The 19,053-nt window shown below is 38.4% G+C and overlaps 1 protein-coding gene across 48 annotated transcripts in view; it reads right to left on the bottom strand.

The window, feature by feature from the left end:
• ST7L (suppression of tumorigenicity 7 like) overlaps nt 1-19,053 on the bottom strand; it is a 97,387-nt gene that overhangs the window by 46,243 nt on the left and 32,091 nt on the right. For all 48 annotated transcript variants that reach the window (XR_013399679.1, XR_013399731.1, XR_013399730.1 and 45 more), the window contains 5 exons: nt 14,087-14,241; nt 12,506-12,603; nt 12,124-12,238; nt 8,496-8,568; nt 7,166-7,268 (listed from right to left, as the gene is read on the bottom strand). Coding sequence is in view for 39 of the 48 variants with exons in the window: in XM_015148385.3 (XP_015003871.1) it covers nt 7,166-7,268; nt 8,496-8,568; nt 12,124-12,238; nt 12,506-12,603; nt 14,087-14,241 (544 nt within the window). In the remaining 9 variants the exon portion in view is untranslated. The remainder of the gene's footprint in view (nt 1-7,165; nt 7,269-8,495; nt 8,569-12,123; nt 12,239-12,505; nt 12,604-14,086; nt 14,242-19,053) is intronic.

Here is a 19,053-nt window from a genome sequence, read left to right as displayed (position 1 = left end):
AAGAGAATCGCTTGAACTTGGGAGGTGGAAGTTGCAGTGAGCCGAGATCGCACCACTGCACTCCAGCCTGTGTGACAGAGGAAGACTCCATCTCCAAAAAAAAAAAAAAAGACAGTATCTATAAAACCATTTGATGGTTGGATAAAAAACGTATGAGATACCAGAATGAATGAAACAGAATGCTATGGAATATTTAGAATATATGAAACATTTTCTACTGAAAATAAAACTGACAATTCATGTAGTAGCTGAAAGATACACAACCTTTTTCGAGTTTGGCAACTAAAAAAAAAGTTTACTGAGCCAAAGCCATAGCTCAATAATGAAAAATAAGTCAAAAACCATGAACACACGCTGTTCTAATTTTTTTACTGTGGTACTATCAGTTACTATACACTGAAATTCATTTAGTAGGATAAAAAAAACTATACAAGCTATCAATATTAATGAAATACCTAAAAGCAAATTCATTGCCTGAAGAAATGTAGATGATATTTCTCTATTGCACTTCTAATAGTTTCCAGCTTTAACAAATTGCATAGCTCTAGACCTACAGCCATTTCTGTTGTAGTTATGTGGAAAGTTGCCAAAAATATTTCCTGCTAAAACAGCTATATCCTTTGTCATTTTACTGCTAAGATGCATACAACCATTTGCATAATAAATTTGAGAGAATAAAATATGTATATATACACATATATTTGAAATGTCACTGTTACTTAGGTTGAATAAGTTATCATGACTCACAATTGAACTGTGAAGAAGAAAACCCCTAAATCCCTTTATGTTTGCTTGCTTCCAGCTGACAGTCAGGAATAGAGACCATTAACAGGAGAAAAAGAGGGGTCTGTACATACTTCATCAATTGTAAAACCCTAGCAAAAACAGCCAACCACAAATTCCAGAGCTCTCCCAGTTCATATAACATCAATGTTATTTAAGTGAGATATTATTCAGGTTGGTGAAGCTTAAAATTTCTCCAAAAATCTGGCCGGGCATGGTGGCTCATGCCTGTAATCCCAGCACTTAGGGGGGCCAAGGTGGGTGGGCCACTTGAGGTCAGGAGTTCGAGACCAGCCTGGCCAACACGGTGAAACCCCATCTCTACTAAAAATACAAAAATTAGCTGGGCGTGGTGGCGCATGCCTGTGGTCCCAGCTACTCAGGAGGCTCAGGCAGGAGAACTGCTTGAACCCGGGAGGTGAAGGTTGCAGTGAGCCGAGATCACCCCATTGCACTCCAGCCTGGGTGACAGAGCGAGACTGTCTCAAAGAAAAACAAATTCTCCAAAAACCTTAATAATTATGTTTGATGACACTCGGCTTAAAGGGTCTATCTACAAACAATAATATCAGTTTATAGCATCACTCTACTTAGCTGGATATTTTGAAATAGCTGAATTGTCAAGTGCTTTGATATTTAATTGAGGGGAAAATGGGTAAATTTCTACCTATAAATAAAAATGATGCTAAAATGTTAAAGTGTATATGTGTGTATGTATATCTATATGTATATATATATCTATATAGTTTTATTTATTTATTTGAGACAGAGTTTCACTCTTGTTGCCCAGGTTGAAGTGCAATGGTGCGATCTCAGCTCACTGCAATCCCCACCTCCCAGGTTCAAGTGATTCTCCTGCCTCAGTCTCCCGAGTAGCTGGGGTTACAGGCATGCGCCACCACGCCTGGCTAATTTTGTATTTTTAGTAGAGACGGGGTTTCTCCATGTTGGTCAGGCTGGTCTCGAACTCCTGACCTCAGGTGATCCACCCGCTTCGGCCTTCCAAAGGGCTGGGATTACAGGTGTGAGCCACCACGCCCAGTCTCTATAGTTTTATTGAAGCATATTTTATATATCCCAAAATTCATGTTTGTAACCATAGACACATCTTGGACGTACTGCAAGTTCACTTCCAGACCACTGCAATAAAGCGAATATCAAAATAAAGCAAGTCACACAAATTTTTCGGTTTCCCATGGCATATAAAAGTTACTTTGCCCAGATCCACCAGAGGAATCACTATATATGGGACCTATGGCCTTACTAAATGTATTTCTAAAATAATAGGACTTCCAAGTCAAAATGACTCCTTGATCTGTGGGTTGCAGAATGGCTGTTGTGTTATCGGTTATTAAAACATTAATCTCCTTGTACATCTCCATCAGAGCTCTTGGGTGACTAGGTATATTGTCAATGAGCAGTAATATTTTAAAAGCAATCATGTCTGAGCAGTAGTCTCAACAGTAGGCCTAAAATGGTGTGTAAACCATGCTACAAACAGATATGCTGTCATCCAGGCTTTATTGTTCCATTTATAGAGCACAGACAGAGAAGATTTAGCATAATTCTTAAAGGCCCTAGGATGTTTGGAATGTTAAGTAAGCACTGGCTTCAACTTAAAGTCTCCAGCTGCATTAGCCTCTAAGAAGAGAGTCAGCTTGTCCTTTGAAGCTCTGAAGCCAGGACAACTTCTCCTCTCTAGCTATGAAAGTCTTAGCTGACATCTTCTTCCAATAGAAGGCTGTTTCATCTACTTTGGAAATCTATTGTTTCTCAACACGAGCAAAGCAGAAAAAAGAAAAAGAGGAAAAAAAATTTAAAGAAAATCTTTTGTTTATTATATCTACCTTCATGGAATAAATATAACTCTAAATCAAAGAGGAAATTATAAACAAATTATAAAATATTTTGGGCCAAGGGAGGTGGCTCACACCTGTAATCCCAGCACTTTGGGAGGCTGAGGAGGGAGGATGCTTGAGGCCAGGAGTTCAAGACCAGTCTGGGCAACATGTGGAGATCCTCTATTTTTTTTTTTTAAAGAAAATATTTTGAACTAAATTATGTAAAAAATGTTGCTATAGTATGCAGTTAAAATTGTTTTTAAAGAATTTAAATTTTTTTAAAGAAAATATTCTGAACTAAATTATGTAAAAAATGTTGCTATAGTATGCAGTTAAAATTGTGTTGAGAGAAGTTTCTAGATTTAACTGGGTATATCAGAAGAAAGTCGGAAAATTACATATTTAAGTACCTATGTGAGAAGATACAGGAAATTAAAATAAAATAAACTCAAATTAACTTGAAGGAAGGCAATAAAGAGCAGAAATGAATGAAACAGAAAATAAATAGTAGGAAAAAAATCAACAAAGCCAAAGCTAAGTTCTTGGCAAAAACAAGTAAGATTGACAAAACCCTAAGGAATTTGATCAAGAAAAATAAAACTAGCCAATGTTAGGAATTAAAAAGTGGGGCCAGGTGCTGTGGCTCATGCCTGTAATCTCAGCACTTTGGGAGGCCGAGGCAGGCTGATCACCTGAGGTTGGGAGTCCAAGACCAGCCTGACCAATATGGAGAAATCCCGTCTCAACTAAAATTATAAAATTAGCTGGGTGTGGTGGCGCATGCCTGTAATACCAGCTACTCAGGAGGCTGAGGCAAGAGAATCCCTTGACCCAGGGAGATGGAGGTTGCAATGAGCCAAGATCGCACCATTGCATTCTAGCCTGGGCAACAAGAGCAAAATTCCATCTCAAAAAAAAAAAAAAAAAGACATTAAAAATTGGGTATTACAACTAATCCTGCAAATACTAATATGGCAATAAAAGGATTTTATGAATACTTTATGTCAATTCATTTGAAAATTTTGATGAAATAAATTTTTAGAAAAACACAACTTACCAAAAACTAACATAAGAAACAAAAAATTTCAATAGTTATGATATGCTTAGAAATTTAATTTGTAATTAAACTATTAAAGAAATGAAATTTGTAACTCAAAGTCTTCTCACAAAGAAAACTGAAGAATCACATGGGTTGAATAACAAATTTACTAATCATTTAGGGCAGAAATAATTCTAATTTTATACAAATTATTCCAGAGAATAAATAAACAGGGACCACTCTTTAACTCATTTATAAATCCAGAGCCAGGCACGCGTTTGCTCACACCTGTAATCCCAGCTCTTTGGGAGGCTGAGGCATGCAGATCGCTTAAGCCTAGGAGGCGGAGGTTGCAGTGGGCCAAGAAGGCGCCACTGCACTCCAGCCTGGGCATGAGAGCAAGACGCTGTCTTTTTTTTTTTTTTTTTTTGAGACGGAGACTCACTGTAGCCCAAGCTGGAGTGCAGTGGGGGCGATCTCGGCTCACTGCAACCTTCGTCTCTAGGACTCAAGCGATTCTCCTGCTTCAGCCTCCCAAGCAGCTGGGACTAGAGGCGCACCCCACCACACCCAGTTAATTTTTTTGTATTTTTAGTAGAGACGGGGTTTCACCATGTTGCCCTGGGTGGTCTCGAACTCCTGACCTCAGGCTATCCACCCACTTTGGCCTCCCAAAGTGCTGGGATTACAGGCGTGAGCCACTGCGCCCGCATTTTTTTTTTTTTAATGGGACAGAGTCTCACTGTCACTCAGGCTGGAGTGTACTGGAACGATCTCGGCTCACTGCAACCTCCACCTCCTGGGTTCAAGCAATTCTCCTGCCTCAGCCTCGCAAATAGTTGAAGAGTCTGTCTTAAAAAGAAAAAAAAGGCCGGGTGCACTGGCTCACGTCTATAATCCCAGCACTTTGGGAGGCTGAGGCGGGCAGATCACGAGGTCAGGAGATCGAGACCATCCTGGCTAACACGGTGAAACCCTGTCTCTACTAAAAACACAAAAAGCCAGGTGTGGTGGCGGGCTCCTGTAGTCCCAGCTACTCGGGAGGCTGAGGCAGGAGAAAGGCGTGAACCCGGGAGGCACAGCTTGCAGTGAGTGGAGATCGCACTCCAGTCTGGGCAACAGAGCAAGACTCCATCTCAAAAAAAAAAAAAAAAAAAAAAAGAAAAAAATCCAGAAATAAAGAAAAAGTACAGATCAAAAACATAAAGGGAGGAAATGAAGATAATTAATAAATAAGAATATGAATGAATAAGAATAGTGGTTACCTTCAGGTAGGAAAGGAGGTTGTAATGGGAAAGGGCAGTCAGGTAGGCTTCTGTGGGTTGATAATGTTCTGTTTCTTGACCTCAGTAGTTTTCAAGCATTTACTTTGTAATAAATCATTAAGATACACATTTCTGTCTCATACACTTTGCTGCATGTATAGTAGAACTCATAATAAAAAGTTTACAAGGCCGGGCGCAGTGGTTCACGCCTGTAATCCCAGCACTTTGGGAGGCTGAGGCAGGCAGATCACAAGGTCAGGAGATCAAGACCATACTAGCTAACATGGTGAAACCCCATCTCTACTAAAAATACAAAAAATTAGCCGGGCCTGGCAGCACACACTGGTAGTCCCAGCTACTTGAGACTTGAGAGGCTGAGGCAGAAGACTCGCCTGAACCCTGGAGTCAGCAGTTGCAGTGAGCCGAGATTCTGCCACTGCACTCCAGCCTGGGAGAGAGCGAAACTCCGTCTAAAAAAAAAAAAAAAAGTTTACAGTACTCGCTCCTTATCCTCAGGACATATGTTTTAAGACTCCCAGTGGATATCTGAAACCACAAATAGTACCAAACCCTACGTACATCATGTTTTTTCCTCTAAATATATGCCCATGATAGAATTTAATTTATAATTTAGGCACGGTAAGACACCAATAACTAATAATAAAACAGAACAGTTATAACAATATGTTGATCTTGCATTTGGGGTCACTATTAACTAAAATAAAGGTTACCTGAGCACAAGCACTGTGACAGTTGATCTGATAACCGAGTTGGCTACTAAGTGACTAAGAGGTGGGTAGCATAGACAGTGTTGGATATGCTGGACAAGCGGATGAGTCATGTACTAGGCTGGATGGAAGGGGATGGTGTAAGATTTCATCAAGCTACTCAGAACGGCATGCAACTTAAAACTTATGAATTGTTTATTTCCAGAATTTTCCATGTAATATTTTCAGACAGAGGCTGACTGTGGGTAACTGTCACAAAACATGGAATACAAAACTGTGGATATGGGTGAACCGCTATCTTTAAATTTATGGAACCAGTGTCACTTAATGAGAGAATGGTATAAATATTTGTTGACTCTGTTTCTTGGACTTAAGTACTTTTCTTCAGCATATCTTTACTTACTCTAACAGGCTTACAACATCCTTTTCATGGAAATTATCTTTTAGTGATTAATCCCTTTACTGTAACTCTTTAGCTTCCAAACTCTATTAACAGCCTTTCACTGGAATCAATAGCTATAATTACTTTCTGTAGTAAGGGCATCTATTCTTGAATTGTCTATATTTCCTAACATGGGGCATTGTTTGTGGAACCCCAATTTTTTTTTTTTTTTTTTTTGAGATAGGATTTCACTCTGTCACCCAAGGCTTCAGTGCAGTGGTGTGATCACAGCTCACTGCAGTCTCGACCTCCTGGACTCAAGCAATCTTCTCTCCTTGGTCTCCCAAGTAGCTGAGACAACAGGAGCATCACCACGCCCAGATAATTTTTGTATTTTTCGCAGAAATGAGGTCTCACCACAGTGCCCAGCCACTAGTCCCAAACTCCTGGGCTCAAGTAATCCTCCCACCTCGGCCTCCTAAAGTGTTGAGATATAGGCATGAGCCACTGTGTCCAGCCTAAAACCCAAAATTTAATTTTATGCTATAACACACAAAGATTAAGCAATAATTTGTATAACTGCAAGGTGTACAATATAAAGACAATCAAAGCAAGTATATAGATTCATCGGGGACTAAATAAGCATCAGCCAGTTTTTCTGGGAATTTCCACATCTGCTTCCTATCATTGATTATTTTAATCTGTTTGTCTTCAGACCCTAGTCTGAAGGGTCTACCCAACCCTAGTTCAAAACCCAGGCATCTGTCTAGAAAAAGCTTTCATAGTAACAGGAAATTCCATTTAGTGATATGAAACATGAATACTCTTTTATTAAGACCAAGCCATTATTTATTCTCTACAACTATACTAAAAGAACAGCTAAGTGAACACAGTTCAAATTATATGTTGACAGTAATTACAAAGCATATAGCTAACTATTGCTCCTATCTACCTTTCTAAATGCCTAAATGTTTCAACATCCCCTGTAAGGTGAATAATAAGCATCAAAATAGAGCAGACTAAAACAATTCTGCACCAAATTATGGTGACCCAGACTTTGGTCTACAAACTGTCATCAATTTGATAAACTTAAATAAAAGTAGTATTTTTATCATAAAATTTCTCACTTTTGGAACATGAGGATTAAATTCCACAGCTCTATGAATTGCTTCCACAGCATTAATTTCTGCTGTGCTTAATCCTCTTCTGGAGGCTGTTTCTGGAGAGAATCTACAAGAAAACCACAAAATGAAAAAATAAATATGCTAAAAAAAAGAAAAAAGTATGAATTTAGATAATAATGCAGCCCCTTGAATCAAAGTTTCTGGAGATGGCCAAAAACAAAGCCAGAGGACTACCAGAAACTAACTAAATAAAAAATAAATAAAGCTGGCCGGACGCAGTGGCTCATGCTTGTAATCCCAGCACTTTGGGAGGCTGAGATGAGCGGATCACCTGAGGTCAGGAGTTTGAGAGCAGCCTGACCAACATGGAGAAACCCCATCTCTACTAAAAACACAAAATTAGCTGGGCATGGTGGTGTGCGCCTGTAGTCCCAGCTACTCGGGAGGCTGAGGCAGAAGAATCACTTGAACCCAGGAGGCAGAGGTTGCAGTGAGTCGAGATTGTGCCATTGCACTCCAGCCTGGGCAACAAAAGTGAAACTCCGTCTCAAAAAAAACAAGTAAAGTCTTGTGGGTTCAACATATAAAATAAGAAATGAAGATCTTCAAACTTAGGTAAAGAAGGCCATTAGGAGAAGTCCACTGAAGGTACACTTTAGGAAAGGTAATAAAGTAATAAATGCTACACAGTGATATCCGGAGAATCTCATGAATCTAAGTACATTCTTACCAAATTCTTATTTCAGAGGACACAAATGGAAAATTCCATTCTAATTCATATCAAAGCATAAAAATCTAAGGTGAAAGAAAACGGTCACCATTTGGTTGGTTTCTGAGTATCTTATCTGCACAATAAAGAAAATTCACTAAGAGTAGCCAAAAACACAAGAAAAGCAGAACTCAGAATTATACTCTAAGAAGAGATAACATAAGCATATTTCCCTACTACACACTTTATCATCATCATCATAGTTACTATTTACTGTGTGGACTTTCTTTCTAGATATCGCTTTAGGCACTTACCACACATAATCCTCCTACAACCCTCCTGCAATATTAGTCTCATTTTACAGATGAAGAAGAGACTCAAAACGATTAACCTGCCTACAGTCCTATAGCTAGAATGTGGTAGAGTTTGAATTTGAGCTCAGGTTAGCTCTAAAAACTTTGCTCTTTCCACTATACACAGCAAGAAGCCTAAAAGCCCAAGAAGATCCAGGGCTATTCAGAAGGAAGTACAGTGGAAAACAGCATTGTTTAAAGTCAGTAGAAGACAAACATAACATTGAGCTTAGCAGTCTTTCCAAATCATTGTAGTTTTTATAACACTTACTTTTCTGAAACAGTCCTTGTCTTCAACAGTGCTGCTGTGTAACAGATTGCTGCTGACTTTGGAAGGCTTATATCTGTAATGATAATTTTCAATTTAGGTAGGAATTACAAAAAAATGTATTGAGACAATTTTTTAATAAGAATAATTCACGGCCGGGTGCAGTGGCTCACACCTGTAATCCCAGCACTTTGGGAGGCTGAGGTGGGTGGATCATGAGGTCAGGAGTTCGAGACCAGCCTGACCAACATGAAGAAACCCCGTCTCTACTAAAAATACAAAAATTAGCCAGGTGTGGTGGCACATGCCTGTAATCCCAGCTACTCAGGAGGCTGAGGCAGGAGAATCGCTTGAACCTAGGAGGCAGAGGTTGCAATGAGCCAAGATTGTACCACTGCACTCCAGCCTGGGCAACAAGAGTGAAACTCTGTCTCAAAAATAAATAAATAAAAGAATAATTCACAGTGCAATACAAATTCAATAGTTATATAGGAAAAACCTGGACATAATGTTGAACAATCTATAATATAGTAGGAAAAACCCATATATGAAGTTGAAAAAGCTGAATCTGAATCTTTATCTAATTATTTACCAGCTAAGCATCTTTGAGCTAGTAGCAACTTGTTTGACCTCAGTTTTCACCTCTCAAAATAATGATATTTTCTGACTGAGATGAAATTATGTCTATGAAAGCCCTCTCTGCACGACAGCAAAATGCGCTCAACAAATGTTTATAATAACCTGCTTATGGATGGGCACGGTGGTTCATGCCTGTAATCCCAGCACTTTGGGAGGATGAGGTGGGTGGATCACGAGGTCAGGAGTTTGAGACCAATCTGGCCAACACAGTGAAACCCTATCTCTACTAAAAATACAAAAAATTAGCCAGGCATGGTGGCAGGTGCCTATAATCCCAGCTACTCAGGAGGCTGAGGCAGGAGAATCACTTGAACCTGTAAAGTGGAGGTTGCAGTGAGCTGAGATCGTGCCATTGCACTCCAGCCTGGGTGACAGTACGAGACTCTGTCTAAAAAAATAATAATAATAATAATAAATAACCTGCTTATAATAAGTTCAGGGAAAAAAGCATGGTATAATTAGAACTATGTAAAACCTTCACCTATTCATAGAGAAAAACTAATATTAGAAAAAAAATTAAAATATTAACAGTAGTTAAATCCAGGTTGATTCAACCAAGGATGATATTTTTGTTCTTCTTAGATTTTTGTATTTTCTTAAATTATTATTTTTTAGAAAATAAAAATTTCACCTGGAACTGTAGGTAAATTAATTATACAAATCATTCTTAAAAGAATGTCCAAAATAAGGCTATCAGAAGATGTTTTTGATTCCAGAATCATACTAGTAAACGGAGAACTAAGGAAATAAATTTGCTTTCAACTTCCTCCGGATTCTGGAATGATAAAAACTGAGACTCATGAAAATAACTGAAAATATAGAAGCATATCAACTTAGATATGCTTTATTAGTTTCAGTTTTATTTTTAATGAATCAGGTCCTATTCCAATTTCTTATATTCAGTCCCTAAGCTTGCTCATCACAAGTATTATAAGCAGGCGATGTATCCAGTAAGTTACATATGGAAAGAATTTCTCACAAATTTCTCCGTCAGCCTACACTATTCTGAAGCACTGCTTAAAGATTCCAGATGTTTAAAAGAAATAAACTTCTCTTTCCAAGTATAACACATTTCAAACTTCCCAAGTCATGGGGATTCCCAAGCGAATGGGTAGGAACCTATAATACGACAAATGTGAATAAACGACTTTTTTTTTTTTTGAGATAGGGTCTCACTCTGTCACCAGGCTGGAATACAGTGGCGCAATCTTGGCTCACTGAAACCTCTATCTCCCAGGCTCAAGCGATCCTCACACCTCAGCCTCCCAAGCAGCTGGGACTACAGGTGTATGCCACCACACCCAGTTACATTTTTAAAATATTTTTTGTAGAAATGGGTTCTCACCATGTTGCTCAAGCTGGTCTTGAACTTCTGAGCTCAAGCGATCCACGTGCCTCAGCCTCCCAAAGTGATGGAATTACAGGCGTGAGCCACTGTGCCCAGTCTTCAATGTGACTTACATGTGTTCTCTTATAGTGAAAGATATGACCAGAAGTATAGTAACCCCAAATTTTCAGCTTGAGGTTAAAAGCTGATGCCTCTCTCAGGATGAGAAGAGAGGCTTTATGTCTTTAAAATTCTCCAAACTTCATGTGTGGTAAACTGATATTGTTATAACATAATAATAAAAAATAGTCGCCAGGTACAGTGGCTCATGCCTGTAATCCCAGCACTTTGGGAGGCCAAGGCGGGCAGATCACAAAGTCAGGAGATCGAGAACATCCTGGCCAACACGGTGAAACCCTGTCTCTACTAAAAAAATACAAAAAAATTAGCCAGGCATGGTGGCAGGCACCTGTAGACCTAGCTACTTGGGAGGCTGAGGCAGGAGAATGGCGTGAACCTGGGAAGTGGAGCTTGCAGTGAGCCAAGATTGCACCACTGCACTTCTGCCTGGGCGACAGAGCAAGACTCCATCTCAAAAATAAAAAAATAAAAATAAAAATAACCAACAGATACTGAATTGTTACCATGGGAAGACTAGTGAACAAAGAAATCAAACACCTGGATTTGCCTTTTACTGGCTGGGAGACCTTACCCCAATACTTTAACCTTCTTAAACTCCAGTTTCCTTATTCAGTAATTGGAGACAGTAAAAATACTTGTCCCACCACATCATAAGACTACTATAAGGATCATATTATCATTGAACTTTGCAACTGAAAAGCATTGTAAAAATGTTATTCTGAATTGCTCTTATAGTATATACTGCTAAGCAACTTCTGTTAACCTTGCTTGACACTCCAAAACAAATGAGGTACCCCCACTATGTGCACAGCACCCATACTTCTCCAATTATCTCACCAAACACGCTGTCTCCAATGTAACTGCTGTTCATTTGTCTGTATGTTCCACTAAACTGTAAATAAACTGTAAATCCTATGAGGGCTCCCCTTCCTTTTTTTTTTTTTTTTTTTGAGACAGGGTCTTCCTCCATCACCTAGGCTGGACTACAGTGGTGCAATCACAGCTCACTACAGACTTAACCTCCCTGGTTCAAGTGATCCTCCCACCTTAGCCTCCCAAGTAGCTGGGATTACAGGTACACACCACCATGACCAATATTTTTTTTTTTTTAATTTTTTGTAGAGACAGGGTCTTGCCATGTTACCCATGATGGTCTCAAACTCCTGGGCTCAAGCGATCCTCCCACCTCAGCCTCCAAAACAAAATGCTGGGATTACAGGTGTGAGCCACCATGCCTGGCCTCCCATGTTGTCTTGTTCACTATCATATTCTGAATGACTCGCTCATATTAGAAACAAGCACTCAATAAACAAACAAATAAATCTTGACAGAAGAAAAGTTCTTCCTTGCAGACTTTTGCTAATAAAAGTCCTGATAAAGAAGATACTTAATAGCAACCTTTGGGTGCTACATACTGACTGGTAAGAACAGAAAGAGAAAATTAAATACTAGACTATAACCATATTTATAATTACATAATTGGAAAAGAATAACCATGCTATCAACTAAGGGAATACGACTCACCATCATATTTCGCTAGGACTGCCTGAACATCTGCATAGGCCTGTAATTCTAAAAGTGATTCTAAGAGATTTTCATGGATGTTCAACATGGTAAGAGGAGGAAATTCTTTCATCAACTGTATATTAAAAGGAAAAAAAAGATTAAAATCATAACAAAGGAACTCAATACAGCTGAGTCAGATTCATTAAAGTAGAAATTCTTGTTTCTTAACATAGCTGTGAAGAAGACCTAACCCTTAAGAAAGGCATATATTAAATAAATACCTTGTTCTTAAAACTACCAATTAAAATACAATGATTCTGCATTAAAATAATGGGCAACTTAACTACATTTTTAGTTTGTGGAGGAATAAATGTAATAATCCCATCATCAATTTACTTACATCTCTCATTATTTTTACTGCTTCTCTTATTCTTCCTAACTTTCTTGCACACATTGCCAATCTTCTTTTAATATATACCAGTACATTGGTATCTCTCCCTATTTAAAAAAACAAAAAATGATACAACTATCACTTTTGTATTATAGGTTGCTATTTCATTAACAAGTCCATTAATTTTATTTACTTCCCTTGGAAGATTCAATTAAAATTAAATTATGTCAAAATGGAAGAATATTAATGATGGCTACATTTGGGTGATAAATATTGAACAGGAGTGTTCTCTATTTTTGTGGATCTTTTAAGTTTTCTGTATTAAAACTTAAAATACACATTTAATTATTTTTGCCTCTAATAGTGACCTAAGTACAGTATATATAATTCGTGTATGATTGACAAGTTTATTTTAACATTAACAAAAAAGAAATACATTAATAGGAAGATACAACATTAAGTTAGTATTTAAACTTGTGCATAAATGATCTATTATTCTGATACTCTCTATTGTTTTAATTGAAAAACAAAAAATGTCCAAAACAAAATTTCCATGGCTAATGTAAACTTTTCTTAACAGTGAGTAATTGACAAACTATAAAACTACTTCTAGAAAGAGCTAACAAATATTTCTGTAACTATCTCATAACCGTATTTGAGATTATTCAAAGACAAATGGCATGACATTTTTAAAGATGTAGTTTCATCAGTTCCAAGCTACAAAATTATATATTCCCACAAATGTATGTTATAAAAATGTGCATTAATGAAACATACCATATATATCAGTATTTAGCTTAGGGAGAAAAACATTATCCAAATTTTAATTTACACACAAAAAAAGATTTAGAACTTAGCTGCCAGTAAATAATGCATTATATAAACATATTTCAATTTATTACCCACTATTTGCCAAAATCATGAAACTAAAACCCTCTGGCCATAAAAATAGCAGGAAGCAGCATCATCGCTGATTCTAACATCTTTGGTAAAATAAAATCTCAATCATAACTGGTAGAGCATATCTAAGAACAGAAAGGACCTCAGTTGCTATGGCTCATCTGATCTCAAGCACATCATGGAGAAAAATCAAAGAAAGAATCAATGCCAAGCATGAGGTTGGATTTTGGGCTAAGAATCAGATGGTGTGAAAGGGGCCACTCCCTAGCACTATATGCAGATACACAGTCTGAAGAGCAAACCAAATAATGTACCTTTATTGTTGCTTAGAGTAAGGGTGAGGATAAAGATAACAGCTGTTTATCATCACTAGAAGGCTCTCCTGAATGCTGAAAGTTATGTTTTTGCAATGACCAGCCTAATTCTCACATGAAATAAATTACTGTTAAGTCTCAGAGCAGCACATCTTCTCTCAATAACCCGAACAGATCTATTCCCTTCCACAAACGTTCTCTGGCTAATACACATTTCTGTCTTGCTGGCTTGTAGGTATTATGAATAGATTAGTTATTTCCAGTGAAAATTAACTAACCTGTATGTATTAAGTTTTGTATTATTGTTGTTTCGTGTTAAGACACAAGCAAATTACAGGTGCTAAAAGACAGTAATAACCAGTTCAAACTTGCTTACTCAGTTGAGCTTCATGCTGAGGACTTTGGTGCTGGCACTGCTGTGACTGCCTATAAATTGTTTCTCCTGCCTTGAGTGCCTGTTTAAATAACTTTTCAGCATCTACAATAGTTGTTGCTTCTTCCTCAGCCAGTAGAACGTATGCAGTGGCACAGCTATGAAGAAAGCAAGAAGGCAATTTTAAATAAAATGATAAAGCAAGCATTTTCTCTTGGTTATGTCTCTTTGTTGTATGTCATATTTACTTACATACACTTTTTCCATCTTTAGAAGAAAAAACAAAAAAAAAACTTCACTCAATATTTTACCTTAATAGGGGCACATTGGTATATTCTTTATATCTGATTCCACAATTTTTCCACTTTTTTATCTTTTCCTTCTGCTCTTTATTTTCTGGGTTTTTTTTTGGGGGGGGGGGTAAAAAACAAAGTTTTTAAACTTCTATCTCATTCTCTGATCCATTGCCCTGTGTTTTCTTTTTGTGAAAGGGGGGAGAAAAGAAGATTTATAATTATCTGAATGATATACCTTCTACTGGTCATATCTGCTTTCTTTTTTTTTTTTTTTGAGATGGAATTTTGCTTTTGTCGCCCAGGTTGGAGTGCAGTGGCCCAATCTCGGCTCACTAAAACCTCTGCCTCCTGGATTCAAGCACTTCTCCTGTCTCAGCCTCCCGAGTAGCTGGGATTATAGGCATGCGACACCACGCCCAGCTAATTTTTGTATTTTTAGTAGAGATGGGGTTTCAACATGTTGGCCAGGCTGGTCTAGAACTCCTGACCTCAGGCGATCCACCTGCCTCAGCTTTTCAAAGTGCTGGGATTACAGGCATGAGCCACCGCACCCAGTTAGTCATACCTGCTTTTAGTTGCTATATACTTTATGATATCCATTTCATGGGGCACGTATGGGGAGGGTGAGGATTGGGAAGATAGTCCCTTGACCAACTAGGCACCTTTAACATCTGACTCAGAAACATATTCCGGGACTAGACATTTTCCCCAAATCTGAGTTCTCCCCTCTGCATGCTGTCCTGTCTACCCATGGACTTATCCACAATACTATGCGGTATAACTTCCCTTGTTCTGAATTCAGGTACTTCCTCCTACACTCCTATCCTCATTCCTCACAACTATGCTTATGCCAAGTTTGCTTTTCCTCACCCCACTAAAACACAGAGGCTTTTCTTTGTATCTTTTAAGTCAACACCTGGCTAATAAATTAATTCTTGTTTTGGGGCCACAAAGAGAAACAAAATGTTGTTATTCCATTCCCAGAAATAACAAATCCATCTCTTCTAGAGACAATGTCCTAGTTGTGATTATCTAAGCCTGCACTGTCCAGTATTCTAGGCATTAGCCACATGTGGCTATTGAGCACTTGAAATGTGACGAGTTCGAATTGAGATGTGATGCAAGTGTAAAAATGCACAACGAATTTTGAAGACTTAGAAGAATGTAAAGTTCCTCATTAATAGATTTTAGAAAAGTACTGACTATATGTTAAAATATTTTAATATTTTGGGCCGGACGTGGTGGCTCACGCCTGTAATCCCAGCACTTTGGGAGGCCAAGGTGGGCGGATCACGAGGTCAGGAGATCGAGACTACCGTGAAACCCTGTCTCTACTAAAAAAAATAAAAAGAATTAGCCGGGTGTGGCGGCGGGCACCTGTAGTGCCAGCTACTCGGGAGGCTGAGACATAAGAATGGCGTGAACCCAGGAGGCGGAGCTTGCAGCAAGCTGAGATCGCGCCACTGCACTCCAGCCTGGGCGACAGAGTGAGACTCCATCTCAAAAAAAAAAAAAAAAAAAAATTAATATTTTGAATATAGCTAAATAAAACATTATTCAGATTAATTTCACCTATTTCTTTTTACTTTTTAAATGTGGCTACTAGAAAATTTAAAGTTACATATGTGGCTTGCGTTATATTTCTAATAACTTGTGCTTATCTAAGCAATAGGAGAGAAATTATTGATAAACGTACAAGACCAAGCATTAAACAAAAGTGATGGCAAGTAACTATCATTAAGTGGGGACAAAAAACGTTCTTCAGATATAGAAAATGCAAATCATACCATTTCATCATCCTTCAAATAAGAAGACCCTATGGTATATAACAATTTCACTAATCAACAAAGATTTCTCCATTACATTACACTAGATCCCTGTGAAGTGTTAGATATACTGCTGCTTTAAACACTGGCCTTCCTGCCCAGGCACAGTGGCTCATGGCTATAATCCCAGTACTTTGGGAGGTCAAGGCAGGAGGATCACTTGAGGCCAGTAGTTTGAGACTAGCCTGGGCAACACAATGAGACCTTTTCTCTATTAAAAAAATAATAATAATAAAAATTTAAAAATTGGCTAGGTGTGGCTGTGTGCACCTGTAGTCCTAGCTACTTTGGAGGCTGAGGTAAGAGGATTGCTTAAGGCCAGGAGTTTGAGGTTACAATGAAGCTATCATCTTACCACTGCACTCCAGTCTGGGCAACAGAGCAAGACCCTGTCTCTAAACAAAAACAAAAACCAAAAACACTAGGCTTCCTGACTGTCATTCCAAAAACCAATTGAAATGCTTTAAAATAACCATAATAGCCAGGCGCGGTGGCTCACGCTTGTAATCCCAGCACTTTGGGAGGCCGAGGCAGGCAGATCACGAGGTCAGGAGATCAAGACCATCCGGGCTAACACGATGAAACCCCGTCTCTACTAAAAATACAAAAAATTAGCCAGGTGAGGTGGCGGGCGCCTGTAGTCCCAGCTACTCTGGAGGCTGAGGCGGGAGAATGGCGGGAACCCGGGAGGCAGAGATTGCAGTGAGCCGAGATCGCGCCACTGCACTCCAGCCTGAGTGACAGAGAGAGACTCCGTCTCAAAAAATAAAATAAAATAACCATAATAAAAACACTTTTTAAAAGACCTAGATGGGTATAAATCAAAATATAAACATAATTATATGCTTATATTTTGAATGTATGTACATATATATACACATACATATATATATATATATATATATATTTTTTTTTTTTTTTTTTTTGCAACAGAGTCTTGCTCTGTCACCCAGGCTACAGTGCGGTGGCGTGATCTCGGCTCACTGCAAACTCCGCCTCCCGGGGTTCACGCCATTCTCCCACCTCAGCCTCCCGAGTAGCAAGGACTACAGGGCCCGCCACCATGCCTGGCTAATTTTTTGTATTTTTAGTAGAGACGGGGTTTCACCGTGTAAGCCAGGATGGTCTTGATCTCCTGACCTCGTGATCCGCCCGCCGTGGCCTCCCAAAGGGCCGGGATTACAAGCGTGAGCCACCGCACCTGGCCGAATGTATGTATATATTTTTAATGACTGTATGGCTGTAGGTGAAAAGATTTTTTCCCCCTTAAAGCATTCTTGGATTTGTTCAAAAGTATTTTATATGGATACTAATCCAGGAAATTAATTATGTGAATACCTAATTAATCTTACATTGAAGAATGTTAGTTTTTTACATTGAGGTAAAATTCAAATAACAAGGTTCACAGTTTAAAGCATTTTGAAGTATACAATCCAATAATTTTTAATGTATTCACAAAGTTGTGCAACCATCGCCACAATGTAATTCCAGAACATTTTCATCATCCCCACAAGAAACCCCGTACCTATTAAGTAGCCACTCCCCATCTCCCTTGCCTCCTCAATCCCTGGCAATCCCAAATCTATTTCTGCCATTTCACAATGTCCTCTGATACACAAAATATTTTAATTTTGATTAAGTCCATTTGCCTGATTTTTCTTTTGCTGCTTGTGCTTTTGGTGATATAATTTATGAGACCCCTGCTAAATTCAAGGTGGTGATGATTTGTCCCTATGCTTTCTTCTAAGAGTTCTGCAGTTTTAACTCTTCCATTTAGGTCATTGATTGATTTTTAAATTAATTGGGATATATGGTATGAGGTAAGGGACCATCTTTATGCTTTTATATAGGTGGTTATCCAGTTGTTCCAACATCATTGTTGAAAAGACTATTCTTTCCTCCATTGAATGGTTTTGACACCCTTGTCAAAAATCATGACCTGGTGCGGTGGCTCACACCTGTAATCTCAGCACTTTGGGAGGCCGAGGCAGGTGGATCACCTGAGGTCAGGAGTTCAAGACCAGCCTGGCCAACATGGTGAAACCTTTTCTCTACTAAAAATACAAAATTAGCCAGGTATGGTGGCGCATGCCTGTATTCCCAGCTATTTGGGAGGCTAAGGCAGGAGAATCACTTGAACCCAGGAGGTGGAGGTTGCAGTGAGCCGAGATCGTGCCATTGAACTCCAGCCTGGGCAAAAAGAATGAAACTCTGTCTCAAAACAAAACAAAACAAATCAATCAACTGACCATAGATATATGGGTTTATTTCTGGAATCTCAATTTGAATCCATTGATCTAGGTGTTTATCCTTATGATTTAACTACTGTAGCTTTGCAGTAAATTTTTAAATTGGGTAGTGTGAGTCTTCTAATTTTGTGCTTCTATTTCAAGATTGTTTTGGTATTCAGGGTCTCTTGCAGTTCTATATGAATTATAGGATCACCCTGTCCATTTCTGCAGAAATGATAATTAAAATTTTTACAGGGATTGCACTGAATCCATAGATCAATTTAGGGAGTATTGACATTCTAACAATAATGTCTCCCAATCCATGAACATGGGATGTCTTTTGATTTATTTATTTAACTTATGCTTTATAGTTTTCAGCATCCAAGTCTTGCACCTCCTTAAATTTATTTCTAAGTATTTAAATCTTTCTGATGCTTTTGTAAATGGAATTGTTTTCTTAATTTCCTTTTCAGATTGTTCGTTGCTAGGATATAGACATACAACTGATTTTCATATGTTGATTTTGTTTCTCACAATTTTGTCAATACTTTCATTAGCTCTAATAGTTTCTTTGTGGATTAAGATTTTCTACAAACAAGATTATGCCATCTGTGAAT

This window comes from Macaca mulatta, chromosome 1, assembly GCF_049350105.2.
Source record: "Macaca mulatta isolate MMU2019108-1 chromosome 1, T2T-MMU8v2.0, whole genome shotgun sequence".
Taxonomy (NCBI): Eukaryota; Metazoa; Chordata; class Mammalia; order Primates; family Cercopithecidae; genus Macaca; species Macaca mulatta.
Note: the sequence above shows the minus strand (reverse complement) of the source record. Positions and strands in the feature narration are given on the sequence as shown.